This window comes from Leptinotarsa decemlineata, unplaced genomic scaffold, assembly GCF_025532065.1.
Source record: "Leptinotarsa decemlineata unplaced genomic scaffold, Ldec_3_MD MMD2_P_RNA_scaffold_14, whole genome shotgun sequence".
Classification (NCBI taxonomy): Eukaryota; Metazoa; Arthropoda; class Insecta; order Coleoptera; family Chrysomelidae; genus Leptinotarsa; species Leptinotarsa decemlineata.
The window spans coordinates 2,753,240-2,777,927 of NW_027412528.1; the positions used below are offsets into that span (position 1 = coordinate 2,753,240).

The following is a 24,688-nucleotide window of genomic DNA, read 5'->3' on the forward strand; positions in this document are numbered from 1 at the left end:
TAATACATGATTGGTTTATTTGAAGCAATTGCAAATCAAATATTACCCTAAAAAAGCAAATGATAAAAAACAAAATATAATAGGGAACTAATTTTTCTTTGGTAATCTTTGCTTAAATGTCATATTCTAACTGCACACTATTGAGAGATCATACAGTTATACAAATAACAGAAATAAATATTCAATCAGAAAACATATATGAAAAAAAGTGACATATTGTTGACAAATTGCAAACTAACAAATAAAATAGAATCGAAGCCTACAAACAACATTACAATTCAGACAAGAAAATGAATTAATTTATAAGTAATTTTACACAAATGAAGTTTTCAAAACTAGATGCCATTCTGGTGAATAACATTAAAAAAATCACTATCGTCTATCAAGTTCTGCATTCTGCTTTTGTTTATCCACAATTGCCGGAACATCACTTTGATTCTGAAATGGAAGAAGAAATTAGCACATCATCCTTAGCTTTTTCAAATATCTTAGCTATTTCAAATATCTAGAAAGGTAAAAATATGCTATACAAAATTCCTGTTATGTTCAGTCGATCATAATATAGTTTTTGTATATAGATTCACAAAACTCTTGTTATAAACGAATTGAGTTATTTGAAGGGATACAGTTTTGAATTCAAACAAACAATATGTGTTCAGATCAAGTTGATATTGCTCTCCATTTGAAACAGTTTATTTTTCTCTTCAAATAGGTGGTAGATTTTCAGGTGATATTATATTTGATTCAAAATAGTTCATCTTCGCAATAATATAATCAAACGAATGATGTAGTTGAAAGGCCAAGAAATTTGATTTCTTCGTTAAAAAAAGTGTGATTCTCTTGTGGAACACGGCGCTGTTGGCATGAAGTAATAGTTTCTCCAATAGAGATAAAAATTTCAAAGCAATCTATGATCTTCTTTGAAAGAAATACTTTTTACTGTGCACATTTTATAAAATTCATGCTCAAAAAAGCTTGCAATTCTCACCCACTATTCTTCAGTTATTTATTTATTAATGTCATTCTGATATTTCTGAACAGTAAAATTATGACACCCCTTGTAACATAAATTTCTAAAAACATCACGTTGACATCAGAATGACATTATCGTTCAGGTCGTGTCAGAAAGTCATTACCATTTTCATGTTTTTCAAGAGTACCAAAAAATGTTTTTTGTAGTGACCGATTAGTGGAGCCTTTCACAAAATCTCTTTGTGAAGGTATGGATACAACCAAGTCAACAGTTAGGGCTAATTCCAAACCGATGAATGTATTCTATGTCTGGTACACTGAACTATGTAGACGTATGAATTGTAATCCCGCCCCTGCTGTGAAGCCTGCCAAACCTAAGTGTCAAACCGTATTAGAATTTGTCGCTGATCGGCTCAAAGTAGAGGAATGGAACCCTATTGTCAACGCGCTACGAAACGATACTAGCCTTCACGTAATTAGCATCAAAAGTAGAATAAGTAATTGTCAATTTTTCCATGATATTGACACTGAAGATAAAGCAAGACATATGAAAAGGCGTTTTGGTTCTCTATGGACAGCCTACATCCTACGGCAACTCGTTAAATCAATTTCGTGCTCTCTCAGAAACACAAGTGTCCTCACATGTTTAGAACTAGATGGCCTGCCAATGTTTAGTCAGTATTTAGAACCACTCTTGCAGGGCCTGAAGAAAAATAAAACCGTAAAACAAATTTCTTTCGCAAATTGTCTCATTTATGATAGTGGATGTCAATTAGTATGTTGTTATATAAAATTCACGCCGAATGTGGAAGTTCTGAACCTATCTGGTTGTGGCTTATCGGCAGAAAGTGGTGAACATCTAGCAAAACTGATAAAATATCAGCAAATCAACAGGTACTGTGAAAGTTGGCATAATTCATTGAGATATGAGAACCCACAGTCTGGTGTTATGAGAGGAATCAAAAGAATAACTATCAACTGTAATCCCGACTTTGGCGACACAGGACTCGAACATATATTAGATGAATTGGAAGATGACTTGTGGATCAAGGCTTTAGATTTACAGCGTTGCGGCATTACTGAAAACTTGTCAAATAGAATAACAGATGTCATACAGTATAACAAATCCTTAGAAATAGTTGACTTGAGACAAAACGATTTACTCTATATTTCAACAATTGAAAGAGTCCTTCAATTATTGAGGGAAAAACAACAGTTCGGTCATCAACCAGAATTTCAGTGGTGCAACACTGCTCTTACTTTAACTTGGAATTCTGTATACGAATCAACTTCAAAATTTTCTTTTGGGACGAATATTCACAAAACAAAATCTGCACCTACAAAAACTCATTTCTCAAAAACTAGTACGTTTACTATTGATCAAAATATTCGAAAGTCGAAAACAGTTGAAAATATCCAGAAAAAAAATGAAAGTAGTAGTGACCTGAAAGTCAAGGAGCTCAATTCAAAATTACAGTTGGAGATACAGAAAAGAAAGGAAATTGAAAAGAGGAATGAAGAGTTGCAGCAGAAGCTGGAACTTATTCAGAACACAGTCAAAATGAAACAAGAAAACGGTAAAAAGTCTCTCAAAATAGTAATGGATTCCACCGAATGCAAGACTCCTTTGAAACCAAAGAAACCAATGAAACTTGTCCCAGAATGTACGCAACGGAAAAATGAGCATTCGAAAGCCAGGGAATTGAACGGAATCAAAAATTCAAATGGTCTAAAGAATGGAATCAAGTATGGGATTGTCCCTAATGGCGTTGCAAATGGCTTCAAAAATGGTGTTTCTTCAAAAATTATTAATAGCGCCTGTAAAATTTTTGAAAATTTACTGAAGAAAGACACTTATGTTGAAATAAACGATGATGGCGATTTATTAAAGCACTTCACAAACGATAAGCAAAACCTATCAATTGACCACGACAATTTTTCAGAAATATCCACTGATAGTCAGTTATCTTTATACGAATACATGGAACAAGTGAAAAAGGGTCCGCCGGAGAAATATACCAGAACAGAATGTCAGAAGAGATAAATTTTATAATTTTAAGGTGAATTTTGTGTAGAGAAATTAAAACGTTCACTGTGATTGTATCTTCAATGTAATGATAGGGTTGGTGTCAATTCTGTAATTAGTTCTTAGAATCAGCCTTCGATATCACAACCAGAATAAAAAATACTTTTTTCATTCAAAATGAATAACTTACCTGAACTTTGTACAAAATTTTCATGGTAATAAATCAATCAGAACATTTCTATCTTTGATTTCAGAGCAATCGACTATTGGCAATAACTAATCAGTTTTAAATTTGAGTGACGTCATTTCACATCCAATATGGCGGACCGCCAAGATTACTTATTTTCAGAAAGAAATTAAACTATTTAAAACTGAAGAACTGTTGGGAGTGAGAGTATCAAATGGATGTATTTGCTGAAGAGAGAATAAATTGGCCCACGGTCCTAATCTGTCCGCTTGTTGTTGCAGGTGATAACTAGTTGATAACTAGGTGATAACTAGTTGACTAGCCAGCTAAACTGTATCATTTGCCTAAAGAGCCACTCACTGAATTTGTTCTCTTGTTTTAGCCTGTTTGCCGTACACACCAATAAGAAGTGTGCAGAAAGAACAACGCCTTGGAAGACTCGTGATTACAGAAATCGCCTGGTGGAAAGTTCTTCTCCTACTCTGCTAATCGGTCATTTTGACGACGAGTCCGGCATGTTAGACTCTGTCTAACAGAGTCGACCTTTGTCCAATTCGAATCCTTCAATTGCATAGTCGCCATTGTAAGGACTTGCAGTTTCGTCCAGAGTTTTGGCTTTGCAACCAAAAATTAATCTGCTATAATTGTAAAATAGATATTTATCTCCTACAAATAGTCTATAAACTGAATAGATATAAGCTGTAGGGTGATTTTTCTACCATTCCGAATTCATGACAATACAGACTCAATAGAGCTTTGAAATACCAATTATACCTGTAGTCGTGCAACTTTTTTGTCGACTCTCTTTGACTTGCGCTCGGGACGATTTCATTTGGCCATGCATTTGCGAAACGATGAGTATCCCATGTTTTTTATCTGAAAGGTAAGCACGTGTCCGTTAAGAGCTGAGTATATTTTTTGTTTTCATACAACAGACATAATACAACATTAGTCACTTCTTCAAATCTCAACTTTGAATCTGAACTAGTGAAAAATAGGAAAAATGTTGGGAAATAACCAGTGATAAGTTCAAGTGCTTGAAATGTTTATTTCCTTCAATCAGCTCACACCTCCTCACGACAACCCTCCAAATTCGAAACTTGTGTGAACTGAAGAATAATCAGGTCTTGACTTTGAAAGTGCTAGCGCAGATCAAACACTACGTATAAAACATATATCATCACACAGTTGATACAAAACCAACAGTCTCATAGCGATTGACTAAATTGATAAAATATCTTCTTTGTGTATTTGTGCTAAAGATCAGATGAAAAACACCTTACCCTTTGCCTCTCATGTGGACCTACGATTTTGTAGGTAGGTGTAGCAGATACCCGACGGAAAGACAGCAACTAACTAACCCAGCTAATATCGCGCAGAAAGCAGAAGTAAAACCATCAGGCCCCTGTGCAACGTCTTTCATTCGTAAGATTCGTCGCAAGTTACTTCCTGCATATGAAAATCAGAAATTAATTTTAGTTGGTTGGTACGACCAGCCGATAGACTGTTTTAATGACAAAAAATCTTCGGAAATTTATTTCTATAGAGTGACTTATTTGTCCCCTCGCCTTATGTTTCCCTAAAAAAGCAGAAGTACACTCATTTCTAGATTTCTCGCACTATCTATATTTATCAGAGATACAAAGCAATTTTCGACTGGAAGATTTTCGGGATATATTCAGAGTGTTTATAATAAGGGAGTGATATTTCACAGAACGATTCCTCAAGTATTTTCAATATGAACAATATCATTTGCGTGGATCCGCAAGGTATTTTTTATTTTAGAAATATGTTGATACTTGAGGTTACTCCAATATGAAAATGCTATGAAAGGAAAGTTTTTTTTTTTCAGGTATCCCGAAAGAAGTGAAAATATCAAAAATGTCCACATGCACATGCATGTGCAGCTCAATAACATGAGTTTTTCAGTGAGGTTTATGACACTAAACCCTGTGGAATATTAATAAAATTCAGAGATCATACCATAAAAGATATGGTTCACAAAAAGAATAGGGAATATCCTGAATGGATAAGTTATTGAAAAAGTCTCCGTAAAAACACATGTACTCACTCATTCAGGAAAAATTTTCGTGAACTCCTACAAAAAAATTGCTAAGATCAACTCACAGAAACACTTCAATAATACAGTTTTTACATAAACCATATGTTAATTTTGATTGATCATTAATATATATATATATATATATATATATATATATATATATATATATATATATATAGAGATATAGATATTATTGAGTGTGTATGATATAAATCAAAAGGAGGAAATTCGTGGACATGACACTCAAGAAATATGGAGGCAAACCGCGGACACGTGTTTCTGGCTATTGGCCTCATCAGCGCGGTGCAGCCAATTGCAAAGGTGGACAACAACTGGTTACCAAAAATGAAAAAGAAAAACATCACATATGCACGGTGTCACCAACAGGAGCCAACCGCACATTTGTGGTTTCAATTAGAAGACCCAGCATTCCCAGGCATCATCTAACATCACCACGTAGGCAGCTATAGCTACCTGCGTGACTTCCGGGTCCAGGATATAGATACAGAGATATAGATATTATTGAGTGTGTATGATATAAATCAAAAGGAGGAAATTCGTGGACATGACACTCAAGAAATATGGAGGCAAACCGCGGACACGTGTTTCTGGCTATTGGCCTCATCAGCGCGGTGCAGCCAATTGCAAAGGTGGACAACAACTGGTTACCAAAAATGAAAAAGAAAAACATCACATATGCACGGTGTCACCAACAGGAGCCAACCGCACATTTGTGGTTTCAATTAGAAGACCCAGCATTCCCAGGCATCATCTAACATCACCACGTAGGCAGCTATAGCTACCTGCGTGACTTCCGGGTCCAGGATATAGATACAGAGATATAGATATTATTGAGTGTGTATGATATGAATCAAAAGGAGGAAATTCGTGGACATGACACTCAAGAAATATGGAGGCAAATCGCGGACACGTGTTTCTGGCTATTGGCCTCATCAGCGCGGTGCAGCCAATTGCAAAGGTGGACAACAACTGGTTACCAAAAATGAAAAAGAAAAACATCACATATGCACGGTGTCACCAACAGGAGCCAACCGCACATTTGTGGTTTCAATTAGAAGACCCAGCATTCCCGCCTGGGAATGCCTAACATCACCACGTAGGCACCGCGCTGATGAGGCCAATAGCCAGAAACACGTGTCCGCGGTTTGCCTCCATATTTCTTGAGTGTCATGTCCACGAATTTCCTCCTTTTGATATATATATATATATATATATATATATATATATATATATATATATATATAGACAAAGAAGATTTTATCGAGTGTGTATGATATACAAATCAAAAAAGAAACAATTAGTGGACATAACACTCCAAAAAGGGGGGGCAAACCGCGGACACGTGTTTCTGGCTATTGGCCTCATCAGCGCGGTGCAGCCAAGTGTAAAGGTGGGTAACACTTGTTTGCCGAAAGCAGGAAACAACACATATGCACGGAGTCAACAACAGGAGCCAACCGCACATTTGTGGTTCCAGTTAGAAGACCTAGAATTCCCAGGCTACATCTAACATGACCACGTAGGCAGCTATAGCTACCTGCGTGACATCCGGGTCCAGGATATAAATATAGACAAAAAAGATTTTATCGAGTGTGTATGATATACAAATCAAAAAAGAAACAATTAGTGGACATAACACTCCAAAAAGGGGGGGCAAACCGCGGACACGTGTTTCTGGCTATTAGCCTCATCAGCGCGGTTGGCTCCTGTTGTTGATATATATGTATATATATATATATATATATATATATATATATATATATATATATATATATATATATATATATATATATCATCCTAACAAACGGAATATGCATGTGAAGTGAATAAACAATATTATGACAAAATTTTAAGTTTATTTTCAGGGCTGTGCTTCAACTACCTGTTTTTGATTATTTTACTTCGCTCGGGAAATGTTAGAATTCATAGAAATCAAAAAGAAATATATGTTTTCAACTTAACATTTCAACATCAGAAGTATAAACAACAATTTTGATAAACTACTACTTTACTTACAAGATATACATGATCATGTCAATGTGATGATTTTGTCCGAAACCTGAAAATATTGATAATTTTAAAATACCGGCTTATGTGACTTATTTATTTAAATGATTTGCAAAGTTACTTCTCGATTCTAAAAACGAATAACTTTGATATTTTCATAGGTATCATGAATATCAATACATATTGCCAATTCGGTTAATGATTATATGAACATACTGATACAAGAGTTATGCACGACCCACAAAGCATAATCGGCAACAAAAGAAAATGCAGAATATTATAATGAATCCTATTATATTTCAAAATAATCTTACTTATCACTACACCACTTTCGTAGAGATAACAAATTGTATAGATGTGGCTAAAGGAAGTAGTTTCAATCAATTAGTTCAAAAAGTTGATTACTATGAATTATAAAAATTACTTGAAGAAGAAATCAGAGAATCAACAAAAAGTATCAGAAAATAAAGCCATATATATATATATATATATATATATATATATATATATATATATATATATATATATATAAATATAGTAGGTATGGGTTTTGGATTCTCTTAGAAAATGGAAAAGTTTTTTCAATTAAGTGTCAAGACGTTAAGACGTTTCGCCCCTTGCTAAAGGCTTTTTCAATTGTTTATTTGAAAACTTTTTTATGACACATTGGATATTTGACTGGTTTCCTGAAATAGAAAACAATTTTTATATTACTGTCATTTTTATTTTAAATTAAATTTAATATTAAATAGTAAAGGTTCTGGTCATGTATTCCTATGTTTTTGATGTTTATTTTTTGAGGCTCTGACTGAGCGTCGTTATCTTAAAAATGGCAGGTGGAGGGATCTTCTGTGTGTGTCGTTTCGGTGATTGAAGGAGATGAGGACGGAAATGACGTGTTCATGTGTTGGGATTCGATTTGTTCAAATATTAGTTTGTGCACGCATGTGTATTTAATTGTCTTTCTACTGTGTATTGTGCTTTGTTTGGGGGAGATGGGTGTTATTGTGTTTATGTGGGTGGTTATAACATTGTATGGTAAATTTGACTCAAATTGTTTATGTCCCGTCTGTCGTTCATTATGTTTTGGTTTATTTTAATGTAAATCATTTCTTTTACAATTCTTTTGTTTAGGTTTGGTTCATAGGCTAATATTTTGGTTTCTGCAAAATTGGGGTTGTGGTCGTCTTGTATGATATGTTTGTTTAACCTGGTACTTGATTTTTTCATATATTTGTGTCCATTTATTCTGTTCCCCAGAAGTTGTGATGTCATACCTATATACTGTTTGTTGCAAATTATTTTAGTAACAGGCTGAATTTTAGTGTAAAATAAATTAACTGATATCAGCTCATTTTGATTGACGAAGTTCAACATGGCAACATGGTCTGTCACTTCAAGCAAAAATTGAAATTGTTTTAGTTGTTGGAGAAGGGATGAGGTCTTATCGTGAAGCGGCCGCTGAATTTAATAGAAGACACCCGCTAGAGGTAGCTGTACACCCTGGAACTGTACATAAAATATATAATCTATTCGTGAGCACCGGCCAAGTAACAAAGGACAGAAAAATTGTGAAACATCATATTGATGATGATGATGCGATATTGGCGGCTCATCAAGCTGATCCTAAAATTAGTTTGAGAAACTTATCGCTTCAATTCAATATGAGCCGCAATAAAATATGGAGGTGTTTGAAGAGGCATAAAGTGCATGCGTACAAACCTAAATTTTTACATACTTTGCACGAAGGAGATGAAATCCGCAGTATGGAGTATTGTTTATGGATTCAGGGAAATTATCTCAATGACAGGAATTTTTTAAAATATAATATACATCACTGTATAATATACAGTGATGATGCTACCTTTACCACGAATGGTACATGAACAAAATCCAAATTGGGTGGTGAATTGTAGACACCAAATATCTCAGAAAGTCAATGTGTGGTGTGGTATCCTGAACGAAAATATTATCCGGCCATTTTTTTTCGATCAAAATTTAAACGGACGACTATTCGTTGATTTTCTCGAAAATGCAATTTCCGATGTGTTAGAAGAACTACCTTTGGATGTGAGACACAGCATGATTTTTCAGTTAGATGGTTCACCAGTTCACAATAGTGGCATAACAAGGATTTGGTTGAATAGGAATCTACCTATGAAATGGATAGGACCCAATAGCCCCCTCGTGGTATGGCCACCACGATCTCCAGATTTAACTCCACTGGATTTTCATTTATGGTTAAACTTGAAAAATAAAGTTTATAAGGATAGGCCAACAAATAAGGAAGATCTCCGTGCAAGAATTATACAAGCGTGTAGAGAAATCACACCTAGAGAACTGAGAAGAGTTGGAGGAAATAATAGAAGGCGCATAGAAAAATGTATTCGATTGGAGAGAAATTTCATAGAAGGCACTAAAATATAAAATTGACAACAGTTAAATCATTTAAAATTGATTGTTTTGTTTTTTGATTGAAAATGTGATTTTGAAAGTAGTAATTCGAAAGGATTTTTGAACTACATAGCATTTTTCGCCACAAAATATCCTTGTTTTTTTTTTAATAATGGGAAAATGAGAATATGAACTAACATTAACCATCCTAAAACCTCACTGATTACATGTTTCCGTTCCTCTTACAAAATTACCATTTTCTCTCTTATTGAGAAGGAATAACTTTCCTGACAACAAAATAAAAAATAAATTATTTATGTGAAAACAAAAGTCGAGATTATCTTAAACAATTTCGTTCATGTTTTGATGTCAAAAGCAAAAAAAAAATCTACTTCAATTATTACGGAAGATACGGGGGTGTTTCCATGAGAAGTGAAACAAATTCGGATTTTTCAGGTACTGAAATTTTTTCAGGAAAAAAATGTAATCGTAATAAGTTGGTAGTCCTGATCACGAAACTGAAGGAATTTTGAGCCTATTTTGCCCCCTAATATGTTTTACCGTAAAAATGGGGTGTTCCATCGCGAGTAGCGGACAGTGTATATCACTTTGGCCGACCTCATTCAGGTGGTAGGTGCATTTTGAGCATTTCAATCAGTCCTGAGAGTTTCATCGTTCCACCTCGAATATTACGGAAGATACGGGGGTGTTTCCATAAGAAGTGAGAAAAATTCGGATTTTTCAGGACTGAAATTTTTTCAGGAAAAAAGTGTAATCGTAGTAAGTTGGTTGTACTGATCACGAATCTGAAGGAATTTTGAGCATATTTTGCCCTCTAATATGTTTTACCGTAAAAATGGGGTGTTCTATCGCGAGTGGCGGAAAGTGTATATCACTTTGGCCAACCCCATTCAAATGATAGGTGCATTTCGAGCATTTCCATCAGTCCTGAGAGTTTCATCGTTCCACCTCGAATATTACGGAAGATACGGGGGTGTTTCCATAAGAAGTGAGACAAATTCGGATTTTTGAGGACTGAAATTTTTCCAGGAAAAAAGTGTAATCGTAGTAAGTTGGTAGTCCTGATCACGAATCTGAAGGAATTTTGAGCCTATTTTTCCCCCTAATATGTTTTACCGTAAAAATGGGGTGTTCCATCGCGAGTGGCGGAAAGTGTACATCACTTTGGCCACCCCATTCAGGTGGTAGGTGCATTCTGAGCATTCCCATCAGTCTTGAGAGTTTCATCGTTCCACCTCGAATATTACGGAAGGTACGGGGGTATTTCCATAAGAAGTGAGACAAGATCGGATTTTTCAGGACTGAATTTTTTTCAGGAAAAAAGTGTGATCGTAGTAAGTTGGTAGTCCTGATCACGAATCTGAAGGAATTCTGAGCCTATTCTGCCCCTAATATGTTTTACCGTAAAAATGAGGTGTTCCATCGCGAGTGGCGGACAATGTATATCACTTTGGCCAACCCCATTCAAATGGTAGGTGCATTTTGAGCATTCCCATCAGTCCTGAGAGTTTCATCGTTCCACCTCGAATATTACGGAAGATACGGGGGTGTTTCCATAAGAAGTGAGACAAATTCGGATTTTTCAGGGCTGAAATTTTTCCAGGAAAAAAGTGTAGTAGCAGTAAGTTGGTAGTCCTGATCACGAATCTGAAGGAATTTTGAGCCTATTTTGCCCCCTAATATGTTTTACCGTAAAAATGGGGTGTTCCATCGCGAGTGGCGGACAGTGTATATTACGGAAGATACGGGGGTGTTTCCATGAGAAGTGAATATATATATATATATATATATATATATATATATATATATATATATATATATATATATATATATATATATATGTATATATATATATATATATATATATATATATATATATATATATATATATATCTGTTTCATTTCAGGTTAGCTTCCAAATTTCTGCTACCGCAGTTGTCGGTTGATTGGTCAAACCACATTCGTGATGAACACCAAAGTATAGGGATAAAGTAGCCACCTTACTCAAGCCAGACTCAGTCGGGACCCGACATCTGGTATGTTGAGAAGAACGAATCTTCTAGACTCAGTCGGGACCCGACATCTGGTATGTTGAGAAGAACGAATCTTCTCATCAGTGCATCCAGTACGGACGAGAACACGAAAAATGCCATACAAACATCCGAAGCCTTTCCGCCACGCCTTTATGGTTTACCGATAATACATAGAGATAATGTACATAAACGCGATAGGTTCACCAACTTATGGACTAGCCAAATGCCTCACAACCTTATTGCAACCTCATATAGGAAAAACATTTATTGAGGACTCGGGGCATTTTATCGAAAAGATTAGAGACATGAAGCTATGTCCTGGAAACATACTAGTGAGCTTCGACGTGGTCTCCTTATTTACAATGTTGCCGACCAAGAAAACGATACGGCTGATTAATGAAGTATCCCCAGCAGATATAACTGCTCTCTTCGCACACTGCTTGTCATCAACCTATTTTCAGTGGGATGGTATGTTTTACGAACAAACGGACGGTATTGCAATTGACAGTCAGTTAAGTTCGGCAGTAACAAACTTTTTTATGCAAAATTTCGAACAACGGGCCTTAGAGCAAGCGACCTAGAAATCATATTGTTGGTTACGTTATGTTGACGACACGTTCATGATATGGCAAGATGGGGAAATACACTAACAGATTTTTTTATTACATCTCAAATCGCTCCACCCAAAAATCCAATTCACAATGGAACGAAAAACCGAAGGGACTCTAGCCTTTTTGGGTATTCTTGTGAGCAGATGTGAAGACGGTACACCGAGCCTTCAAGTGTACAAAAAACCAACGCACACAGACAGATACCTGAACAAAAACTCGAATCACCATCCACAACATGAGAGAGGGGAAATTGAAAGGTTCGTTGAGAGAGCACGACGAATATGTGAACCTGAGAGTCTGCCTGAATAACTGAATCACTTAAAAAATGCATACAGCGAAAGAGAATAATTCGAGCGGGCCATACGACCGAGGAGGGAGAACACTACAAGTCGGCTGAGGCCGAACATGCCCTCAACAAATAGGGACCCACATTATCTCATTCAAAGACACAGTTATACCCGACAGTACCGAAAATTACTACCCCAGAATATACAGGGTGTCCCTGGACTTCCTCTTTTCCTCTCGGGAATGTATAGATGGGGTCAAAATATCACCAGTACTTCATATAACTTTTTTTCCTAAAAGTCTTCGTAACCAAGTTACGGGCCCTCGAAGTTACAAAATGAAAAATGTTTTTCTTTGATAACTTTTCAAGTGAATATTCAAAATCATCCAAATTTTGGTAATTGACTTAACAAATGAATTCCGTCGATGAGCTTTCATGCAGGAGTCAGTTGTTTTGCTACAAAGTCAGGAACGGACTACCCCCGATGGTCCACACCCCAAAACTTTGAAATGACAGATATTTTTCAATATTTTTCAACAAAATAAGGTTACTTGGACAATTTTATGAATAAAAGTACTCGTGTGGAAAGTCGATCGGAGCAACGAGTCTTGATAAAAATGTAGTTCTACTCGACGACATCAAACCCGCTCGTCCACCATTATTTGAAATGAATAATTATCAAAGCAGAAATAATAATGATAACGTTAATTCAACAACATTTATAACAGGAATAATACAAAGTATGCTAAAATGAAGTCGTAAACAAAAAGTACAGTACCTATATGGAAGTTTAAGTCACAATTGTGATAGCAGATATTTTTTCAAAAGAAATATCAAGTTCTGTAGATTCGTGGTGTTTTTAAACTAACAAGCTACTCTACTATGAAATATCGAATTCATTCCATATTTTGTATGTACATAATACGTGTGGAATAATCACGTTTCGTGTTGATCAGTTATCTGAATCTCATGAAACTCAACATTCGAATGTTTCAAATTCTTCTTCACAGCTAAACTGTTGAGGAGTTCCACTGATAATTATAATTTTATGGGAGAAATTCTTTAACACGAATCTAAATTTAGCTGAAAAAACGCACATCGGAAAAAATATTTACTATACTAATAAAAAGCAAACGAATGAACTACAAAAACGGCTGCACATGATCAGGTGAAAAATATCCAGGGAATAATTATGTTCCATTTCTTTCACAGATGTTGACAAAAAAACCTTTTAGAAAGTTTTGATAAAAAATGAGAAACTGGAATGCGATTTTGTTTTGTTGAGTGGTGCGTTGTCATATGACTATCATTGTATTGTCAATATTCTATAGGATATTTTGAATTTTTTTGATATGGCCGAACAGTTTACATTCAATGAATATGCAGATATGCATGTATTTTATGGACGAACATTTTGTAATGCTGCAGAAGCTCGTCGTCTGTATTTCGAGCATTTTCCCAATCGAACGGTACCGTCAAGAGAAACATTCGAGCGTGTCGATCGCAGCTTGAGGGAGACAGGTATGTAATAATTGATAATTAATTTGAGCACGTTGTTTTATTTCGATATTATTGTAGGTACAGTTTTGCCAAAACGAGGTGGTGAGGGCGCTCCTAGGACTGTACGTACCGTTGTATTGGAGGAAAATATTTTGGAAGCCGTCGCTGATGATCCTTCAATGAGCATCAGAAATCTATCAGAACAGTTCCATACATCCAAGTCCACTATTCATAGAATAATTAGGGAACAACTGCTCCACCCATTTCACATCCAGAAGGTACATGCCATGACACCTCAAGATTTTCCAGCACGACTGGAATATGCCAATTGGTTCATGGATAGGCAAAGAGAGGATAGGACTTTTATTAATCGAGTTTTATTCACTGATGAAGCAGGTTTCAGTAGAGATGGAGTTATCAACTCTCATAATCTCCATATATGGGCCGAAGAAAATCCCCATGGGATATTGCAAACCAAACACCAACGGAAATTCAACGTGAATGTTTGGGCTGGTATCATAGGAAACCATCTTATAGGACCATTCGTTCTACAGGACCGATTGAATGGAGAACGTTATTTGGAGTTCATTCAGAACGATTTGAATGGACTTTTGGAACATGTTCCATTGCAAACCCGAAGAGATATGTGGTTTATGCATGATGGCGCTCCTCCTCATTTTAGTTTGATTGTGCGTGACCATCTGAACCATATTTTCCACAATAGATGGATTGGTAGAGGTGGGCCATATTCATGGCCATCGCGGTCTCCGGATTTAAATCCATTGGATTTCTTTCTGTGGGGGCATCTAAAAAGCCTTGTTTACGCTACACCTATTCACACAAGAGATGCATTGTTGAATAGAATAACATTACATTGTGAAGCCATACGAAACGACCCTGGAATGCTATTTCAAGTACAGAGAGGGTGTCTTCGCAGACTAAGAAAATGTATAGAGAGAGAAGGTGGTCATATCGAGCAGTTTCTGTAGCGGATTTTTCATTTCTGTTTGCTCTTGAGGCTCTTGAGTTTCGTTAGTTAAACGTGTTTGCATTATAAAAATTCGTTATGAACATTTTACCTATCATTTCCATTTTCCTTAAAAACTAATATTTTCGAATAATGGTAGACATCTCAGGATAAATGTTGTTGAATTAACGTTATCATTATTATTTCTGCTTTGATAATTATTCATTTCAAATAATGGTGGACGAGCGGGTTTGATGTCGTCGAGTGAAACTACATTTTTATCAAGACTCGTTGCTCCGATCGACTTTCCACACGAGTACTTTTATTCATAAAATTGTCCAAGTAACCTTAATTTGTTGAAAAATATTGAAAAATATCTGCCATTTCAAAGTTTTGGGGTGTGGACCATCGGGGGTAGTCCGTTCCTGACTTTGTAGCAAAACAACTGACTCCTGCATGAAAGCTCATCGAAGGAATTCATTTGTTTAGTCAATTACCAAAATTTGGATGATTTTGAATATTCACTTGAAAAGTTATCAAAGAAAATCATTTTTCATTTTGTAACTTCGAGGGCCCGTTACTTGGTAACGAAGGATTTTAGGAAAAAAAGTTATATGAAGTACTGGTGATATTTTGACCCCATCTATACATTCCCGAGAGGAAAAGAGGAAGTCCAAGGACACCCTGTATAGAGAGATAATATATAGATTCAAAAGTATAGGGATAATTTCAATGGAAAAAAAAACATTGAATATTACAAAAGTTGGCTACGAACACGAAAAGGTGATATAATTAAGAACGATATAAATAGAGGGCTCAGTACGGAAGTAGTAGTTAATACGTTGTATACAACAAAAACAAGAAACAGAGCACCAGCTCGGGTATTGCGACCGTTTCCACATCGCATTTGAAAGTGTGTACCCCGACAGTAGACGAAACGCATAAAAATCAGTAGGTTATTATAAGGGTGACTCATAGGAAACGGTATACAATAAACCAGAAAAAATACCTACCAGATGACATACAGTTATGATTGAACTACAACTCATTGAGTTTATCATCATTAAATCAAAATTTATAATATTTACGTTAAAACAAAGTAATCAAAATATTCTTTCATCAAACAGACTGCACCTCACAGGAGTGTAGTTGCCCATTCATAGAGAAAACAATATATTAAATATTTAGGGGTGATGATAGACAAATACTCAAGATGGGATGTTTATTTTAATAACGTAGTTCTGTCTGTATCTGTAGAGTAGAGAGGGTGAGTGTAGGCCACAGCACTTAGGCAACATGTGACCCATTGTACATCCTCCAGAGGAGTTGCCCTCCTAGGTCATCGTCCATCTTGTCCTTTCCAGGAAGGTGGACAGGTCACTAGTCTCCTTTATATCGGCAGGTGTAGGCCAAGACTCGCCGAACACGATAACTCCGGACACTCGATTAGGACATGCCTAATAGTTTCATCTTCCTGTTCACACATTCTGCATATAGGTGTGTCTACTAACCCCATATTATGGAGGTGTTTCCTTTATTGACAGTGGCCAGTCAGAAATAACGTAGTCAAAGACTGAGAATCTTAATGAGAAATGTTTATACTCTTCGCGAAATATTGGACCAAAAAAATTTGATGATGATATGTGTTTCCGCAGCTGAATCGGTTTTGTGATATTGTGTCACTGCTTTGGATGGAATGTAGAGTACCACTATGTCGACCAAACTTTTCTCTACTGAATAATCGGACAAAGTTGAAAAAGCTTTTTATCTACGATGTCTATACTCCCAACAAAGTTATGGATGTTTATGAATAAACACAGATCTGAAAGTACCTCGGATTAAAGACAAACTAGATCAGTAGAACATCTCTCCATCAAAGTACTCAAATTCAGAAAAAGCCACATACAGAGATGTATTTTTTATTTCGGTCTGAAACTCTACAGTGTTTCCAGCTCAAACAAAAAGGAGAACAAACATAATAAAATGTAAAGTTCAATTTATAGAATTCATATCTAACAATAAGATATGCAACAAATAACCAGACGTGAATCATGGCTAATTCACCTTTTTTTTTTATTTATATCAGAAATACTCGTTAACATTTTACTGTATATTTATATTCCGAACCCGGATGTTACGCAGGTAGTCATATCTGCCTACGTGGTCAGGTTATTTTCCGTGTATTCCATATCATGTGTTCACATGTTTGATTCCCGAAAAATATCACATTTATTCAATATTATGTACACATTTCATCAAATATTTCGAAATAAAATCGGTAATCCTCAAGTAATCCTGAATGATTGATAATCCTGCAACCCATATGGATCAAGTTAACTTGTTTGCTGCAAGGGATTTAGATAAGCTATGATCGATCGCATAATCAATAATTCATGATGTATCAATAGATCAAAAATGCCATTCATTGAAATACAACGATGACTCATCTGCGGACAAAATAAATTGAATGTAAAAATATGTTTCCATCCTAACACTGGATAAAAAAAATATAATTATCCATTTGGCAACAAAAATGGAATATTGATCCATTCACTTTAATATTTAGAATTAAAAAAGATCTGAATATCATTTTGAAATCCGTTTTTCACCATGTTTTCAGTCGCCAGTTACGTCAAACTTTCATTTTCTAATCAAATTCATCTTAACATGCTTAATGGTGAAAATTTACCGAACACATTAATGAAAGACAACTTCCAATCTTACAGTTGTTTCCAAGGAAAGTTGAACATTCATTGCAAGTTAAACTTGGACTACACCAAGTGGTGTAGTCCAACAGTGGACTACACCACTGTAGTCCTCACACCACTCTAACAATATGGAAGTACTCGCACAACTGTATGTGTCCATTCCGTTAGGTAAGTGATCGAGAAGAGGTAGTTTGCCAAGAATGACAGCCTGCTGCATTTATCTGAACAATTTTTCTGTTGAATTGTGGTAAGAAGTATGTTTCCAAAGTTTGAAAATAGAAAAGGCATCATTCCACCGAAGACTCCAATAGTCCGAAAAAATATTTCAACAGAGTGATCTGGATAGAGTCTGCGGATTTCGCACAGAAAATGTCGATATTTCATCCGTTTTTTCCTTTTTTTTTTGGGCAATACTTCCACTATTATTGACATGCTCCAGTGTAAAAGTACTTCATATCTTGGCATCAGTATAAATAATTTTCAGTTGTAAATTTGAAAATAAATTACATCAAGATGAACATAAATGAAAATCAGTAGAAATCAAACTGCACTACAATTCTTCTATACAACAACAGTAGGTACCTTACTTAATTGATTAGTAGTAAAAGCCATACCAGGTAGAATTTGTAAACCAATTGCATTTTAAGTTCTTGGACAACAGGTAGGTTTTTGAATGTGAATAAACTTATTGGTAGTATGAAAACATTTTTAGCAATAGTGATTGGTCAACCTCCTGTTGATCGTTTAGGGAACCCAAACGTTTTTGTTAAAAAAAAATATGTATGAAATCTGTTTTTCCGTTAACCAGCTGTCGCACCCCTACGAACGACAACCCTCAGAAGTCGAAACTTGTGCGAGTTAAGGATTGACGAGGTCTCACCTTTTAACGTGTGATTCCTAACACGGGTTAGACAATGGCAAGTGAAAATCGATCGTTTAGACTAAGGCTTGAATCACCGACCAACACGGCAGTCAATTCGAGTTAGTGAACAAAGCACCCACGTCGAACCGCCTACCGATCGACGAGTATTTATTTCCAGAGATTCTAGCAAGTTCAATTTCTCTCCCTTAGTTTCTACATGAAGTACGTCGAACATAGTGTTGAAATTATGATCGTTCTATCATGATTTCAACACTATGTACGACATACTCCATAGAGAAGCTGAGGGACAGAAGTTAGACCTCCTGGAGTCTCTGGAAATAAATAAGGGAAAACGTTCGGGTTCCCTGCTGAACGACCAACAGGAGTACATAAAAATGGAAATATGGATTTTGAATTTTCCAGAATATATGGTTCTACATTTCAGTACTGAGGTGTTCAAATCAGCAAAGGCGTTCTTTGGAATACGTATTTACTGTGAGATCAAAACAAATATATTTGCTAATTTTGCCATAATGCATTTATTGCCAAAATCAATGGAATACGTTAACGGATGTGCCATTCCGATCGATCTCAGTATTTAAAATATTCTATACGCGCAATTGTGTACAGTCAACTTGGACAAATGTCAATCGGATATAATTCAAAGTCCATTGTGGTAGACTGAAAATTCTTTTTTTTGGCAGGTATTTTTTAGATCTTGCGTAGAAACGTAGGAAGAGATGAATATTTCGAATTCAATTTCGAAATATGACTTTAATTTTAGTAACAAATATCACAATTTTCCCATCAGATGAATTTGTACAAGGAGTTATAAGACGTAAACCCAATGAAGGTTTACGATTGTTATTAAGCAAACCGCAGCATATATTGATTGCAAGCTGACTGCTTTCAATCTGTATAAGTATTTTTATTTATTAAGTTTTTGACGAAATAATTACATTTTTGTCGATCTATGGATCTCTGGATTGTTTGTAATAGTACTATCTTTAGACAAGTCATAAGAGAAATATTCATCTGTTTTTTTACAAATATGACGAAAATTATATCGATTGTATGAACGTTTTTGTGAATATAATAAGTAAATATCCACGACTAACATTGTAATCTGAATTTTCAAGTGGTATTCAGATATTGAAGTAGCACTAGAGTTTACTCATATAACTCTTCGCTACTGTTTGTTTCTTTTATTCTTATCGTAGTCTAAAATGAAACCGAAGTTCGTGGTGGATGCGCAAAATTTATCGGTCTTGTAATAATGATTGCAACAAAACTTTAAATGTAGTAGAAAAAAGTTGTAGTTGAAAATGAATAACACATTATTAAATAATTTTTTCTGTTAACAATCTGATATTAGATTAGAATGAAATGGAAAAATGATTAAAATGGAATCGGGTTTGGTATGAGAATTGATAGATTTTTTCCCGAAATGCAACTTCGCGATTAAAAAAAGATATCAAGAAAATTTTCGAAAATTTTTAGATATCCGAAAAATCGAAAGTTTCAAATCTGGTTTGTGGACAGGTATTTGACGAAAACACAATGCTATTCCGATTCAATAGTTTGTTTTGAATTTGGGTTGCGTTTCGTCTACTTCAACTTAACCGCACTCTACGTGAATTAATGAATTTTCTCATTGAATTTGCAACAAGACTCAAAGTTGTCACACTTTACTCATTTCAAATTCAAGACACAGTTTGAAACATGACGAAAAGTGACTTTATTGTTTTCATGTGAGGAATCGTCATAAACTTTTCCTGAAATAAGTTCAGCATTTCTTCATTATCATTATTTGTGAATATGTTTTATGTGTAGTGAGTATTGCTTATTTGAATGAAGAGTGTAGGCACATTTTCAGAATCGAACGTTTTTCCTAACAAATCCTGCAAAATCGACCTCATATTTACAAAAAAATGAAAAAAAATACTGTTTATGAAGGGACAGGTGATTATTTGAAGCATATAGTCAATAAAATTCCAAAAAACAATCAATAAATTAAATAGAAATCAGGAAAGTGACTTAAAAAAAGATGAACATAGAAAATATTTTTATTTCATATATCTCAAGGACTTTTCCTATTACATCTATTTCGATTCCTGCAAACCTAAATGAAAAATATTGAATAACTTCTTCAGAAAATGTATTCAAAAACACTTCACGATCTCCAATGAAGTGTTTTTTGAATATAAATATGAATTTTTATCAAGTATCAGTCGATTCCATCATATATTTCGGGAAACATCTTGAAAAAACGTATTTTTGTTACATGTCATATACGTTAAAAATTTTGGGGTTATGCTCTCAATGACAAGTTGAGTTGCATTTCATTAAAACGCAACCACAATTTTAAAGTGTGTTTATTAGAACTGCCTTCAGTGTGTTAGAACTGAAGGCAGTTCTAACAAACTTGCTGATCTTACAAATTATAGGTACTTCGCAACGTTAATGAAGTTATTCTTTGTGATATACTATTCAAGAGTTCATCATAAACTCTTGATGGGTCCTCATAATTCAGTAAGAAGTATTTTCTAAATAATATCTTCATTTTTACTATAATTTTGTGAATTCATTTCAATGGATGTGTAACGCCAGAGAAAACATTTTCAAACGGAAATTAACTGTATTCGTGGTTCAATCACTACTGAAAGGTGTAGAGATCATTCCTTAAATTTTGAATATGGGTATACCACATGTTCGCGATTCATTCATTTATTTATTCATTTAGTTCTAGGAAAACACACAATCCCAGAAATCGTTTTTTGTATTTATTTTCATTCAAATAATCAACTTAAGTTTAATACATAAGTAAAGAATGAAGTATCAGTTCAACATTAAAAAATATAAAAAAAACATGCACAACATTCATCTATTGATAAACAAAAATTACAATAATAAAAAACCTTTAACATTCAGTAAAGTGAGGACGACAATATACTTTTCGAATCCATAAAACATTTCTCCATTACAGGCGATTTTGATTTGGATGGTGACGGCGCGAGACCATAATTCAATGTAGGCAAGGTACATTTCGCGATGGTGCACGAGGAAGGGTAATAAAATGAAACACTTGAATTAAAAATGTTTTCATTCATTAACGAACACTCACCAATATTTTCACTTTGTACTTTTTTGGAACATTAAACAACAAAACACCGCTTCAATTAACATCCGAAACCCAAACCTAAGAATACTAAACATCAGATGCATCCGAGATGAACTCCCTAAGAGACCCATACAAATTTTAAATAACAATGAGATCGTTCGAGGCCATATTTTGGAACTCAAATGTAATTACAATAAAACAGCTTCATTCAAAATCGTAAACTCTGATAAATCCATGTAGTTCGTTGATCTGAAGCTCCAGAATCCAAAACCACTTCCACCAAAAGCCCGATATCTCTATTCCGTTATAAGAGGAGTAAACCTCAATATAACGAACGAAAAAAAGTGCAGATAGAAATTCTTGATGATGTAGAAATTCAGCACATAAAACTCTGACGAATTATCTCCAGAGAAAAAAAACTTACCGACTCATACGAATCATAAACACAAATAAAACCTAATACATGCAGTGCCAAACACACCTCATTGCCATATTTGGCAGAACACATAAATATCACTGGAGTTTTATCCCAACACCAAACCGTATCTTCAAGAGGAAGAATAATCTTCCTGGAGTTTTATCCCAACCACCAAGATTAATCTTTATCTTCAAACATCGACATCTGTCGATGACGTTTGAAAATAAAACTAACCATTTTTTCCAATTCTGGAGACTGATGCAGTTTTTTGCTGCCAAAATGTATCTGTTCCGTTGATTTTTTTTTTCATTGATGAAAGATGGTTATCCAGGCCAAAAACACCAAAAGTTTCAACAGCCATTAGACAAGAAATATAATAGTTTCCGAAATTCTGATATTTCCGTAATTTGTAACTTTCTTGTAATGAGGCACCAGCACCGGCTTTCTCAGAAGTATCAGGAATATGGCAAATTGCTAATGTATCTGCACAAGTTAAGTCCCAAATTACTAATTTATTTTTTTCCATTGAATAAGTTTCAATCCATCCAGCCGTTTTTCGTCATCGCAAAATTTTTTGTTGAAGTTAATGCCCTGTTGATTAGATTATTTATGGCACAATGACGAGATAAACCTCCAGCGTTAAAACGGCAGCTCAACACATGAGTACCTGATGCATCTACATACGCACCACATTGCACATTGTGTTGAACACACAGTGACATTGTGTTGAACACAGTGGAATACCAAGTCGAAATCCAATTGCAAGTCTGAAAGAGTCATCATCCATCAGAATTCCAAGTGATGCTACAGAAATAGCATTCATCCAACCACCAGATTTTTTCACAGCAACTGCGAGAAGACGATCCTTATTTTTTCAAAATGTCAGAAGCTGTCTTCAATAGAATACTAGTTGCTTGATCTAGTAATAGTTTATCCCATGCCCTCTGGTTTTTCATGTCTTCAATTTATACTGTTTGGCCATTTCTAGATTCTCAAAAAGATTGGCATCTATTGAAAACACAATCGGATTTTGGATTTAGGAATTGTAAGATGATATCCTTCAGATTCTAGACACTGCAGGTCAGAAATGATGAGAAAGCGAGTGAAGTGAAAGTGATATTTGTAACCAAATTTCGACTTCGACACGGTTATTGGTGATGAGTTCCAGCATCCGTCTCAATTAATCATCGATATTCTATAATCTCTGTTCATCATCTCAAGAGGGGCTGTACTCCTAAATATAGGATAACTTCGGAATGGCCAATGAAGTCTCCAATGAATGGAATGCGACATGCGTTGGTAAAGTGATTGTAATGTTTCTTTCAAACAAAATTTCAAGGCATCAGCAGATAGTGGGGCTCCGAGAAGAAACAATTGGGTGTCTCAACCACATGTATACGATACCAGGAGCGATGGAGTTGAATTGATCGAAGATATTAGGATCTTCTTTATTTATAATAACTTGTACTATGAACTGATTTAGAATGAACTTTTGGCATGTGGATTTCAATCCTTATATTTTGAAAAATTTTCAACATATTAAACATTCTGCCTTGCCAGGTGATTAAAAAAATCTGTTTCTCCGTTAATTAGTTGTCGCCCCCCTACGAACGACAACTCTCAGAAGTTGAGAAACTTGTGCGAGCTAAGGATTAACGAGGTCTTACATCTTGTCTTTCTTCTTCTGTCATCGAATGAATCTGTAGATTTGATTGGTTTGATTTATAATAATTCTGACCTTTCAATTCCTATGTGACTTTTTTGAATCGTTTAAAATTTTAAGTGTCACGAGTTAAGTTTTCAATCGAATTGTCTCAGAAAAAGCGTATTTTCATTAGAACCAGCACCGGATTTTTATATACAGACCAGTTTAAACTTCTTATCACACAAAAACAGTGTACAATATCGGTGAAAAATCTATGAATTGTAAAAAAATCAATGGGGGATGAAAGCACGAACATAACAGGTGTAAGTCACATAATAATTGTATGTATGTTATTGTATAATTAATCTGAACGGAAATGAAAAAATAAACAAACAGATAAATATCTACCAAACTTGGATACACAACTAGAATTCTCGAGTAATAAATTTTGAAATCCGTTGCGTTTAGGACAAGTAAAATTAGATGTTATATAAAGTTTTTGCAAAAACGCAAATACAAACATAATACATCAATCCCAATATGGTCATAAAAATAATTATTTAAATTGCAGTGGCAGTGGCGAATTGATTTCAAAATAATGGAAACTGAAAAGTTATGAATATTTAATGAAGAAACTTCACAGTAATATTCAATTTTTGATAAATCGTTTTACAACAAACTGTTGGGTACAATTTGATGCGAGTTGAAAAACTAAAACTAGTTATTCATTAAATGACCTCATATTAGCAGGATCAGGTAAATAACCCATTTTTTCAATTCAATTACAAATTTGTTCGAATGCATATGAATAACATCGAATCTATGGCGAGCTCAAGAGGTCAAATAG

At 34.9% G+C, this 24,688-nt stretch overlaps 2 protein-coding genes and 1 long non-coding RNA gene across 3 annotated transcripts in view; 2 read left to right on the forward strand and 1 right to left on the reverse strand.

The window, feature by feature from the left end:
• Positions 1-18,044, reverse strand: LOC141482813 (uncharacterized). The gene is made up of 3 exons (XR_012465736.1): positions 17,777-18,044; positions 4,469-4,634; positions 1-438 (listed from the first exon to the last, which is right to left on the reverse strand). It is a non-coding gene; the product is annotated as an uncharacterized lncRNA (long non-coding RNA).
• On the forward strand, positions 1,086-3,233 carry LOC111514285 (centrosomal protein of 78 kDa). Its single transcript, XM_023170523.2, has one exon. The coding sequence runs from the start codon at positions 1,223-1,225 to the stop codon at positions 3,014-3,016; it is 1,794 nt and encodes a 597-aa protein (XP_023026291.2). The 5' UTR covers positions 1,086-1,222; the 3' UTR covers positions 3,017-3,233.
• Positions 11,017-24,688, forward strand: part of LOC111514286 (uncharacterized) — a 21,082-nt gene continuing 7,410 nt past the window's right edge. Inside the window, exon 1 of the mRNA XM_074176649.1 lies at positions 11,017-11,161. Within this exon, the coding sequence (XP_074032750.1) occupies positions 11,084-11,161 (78 nt within the window). The 5' untranslated portion in view covers positions 11,017-11,083. The remainder of the gene's footprint in view (positions 11,162-24,688) is intronic.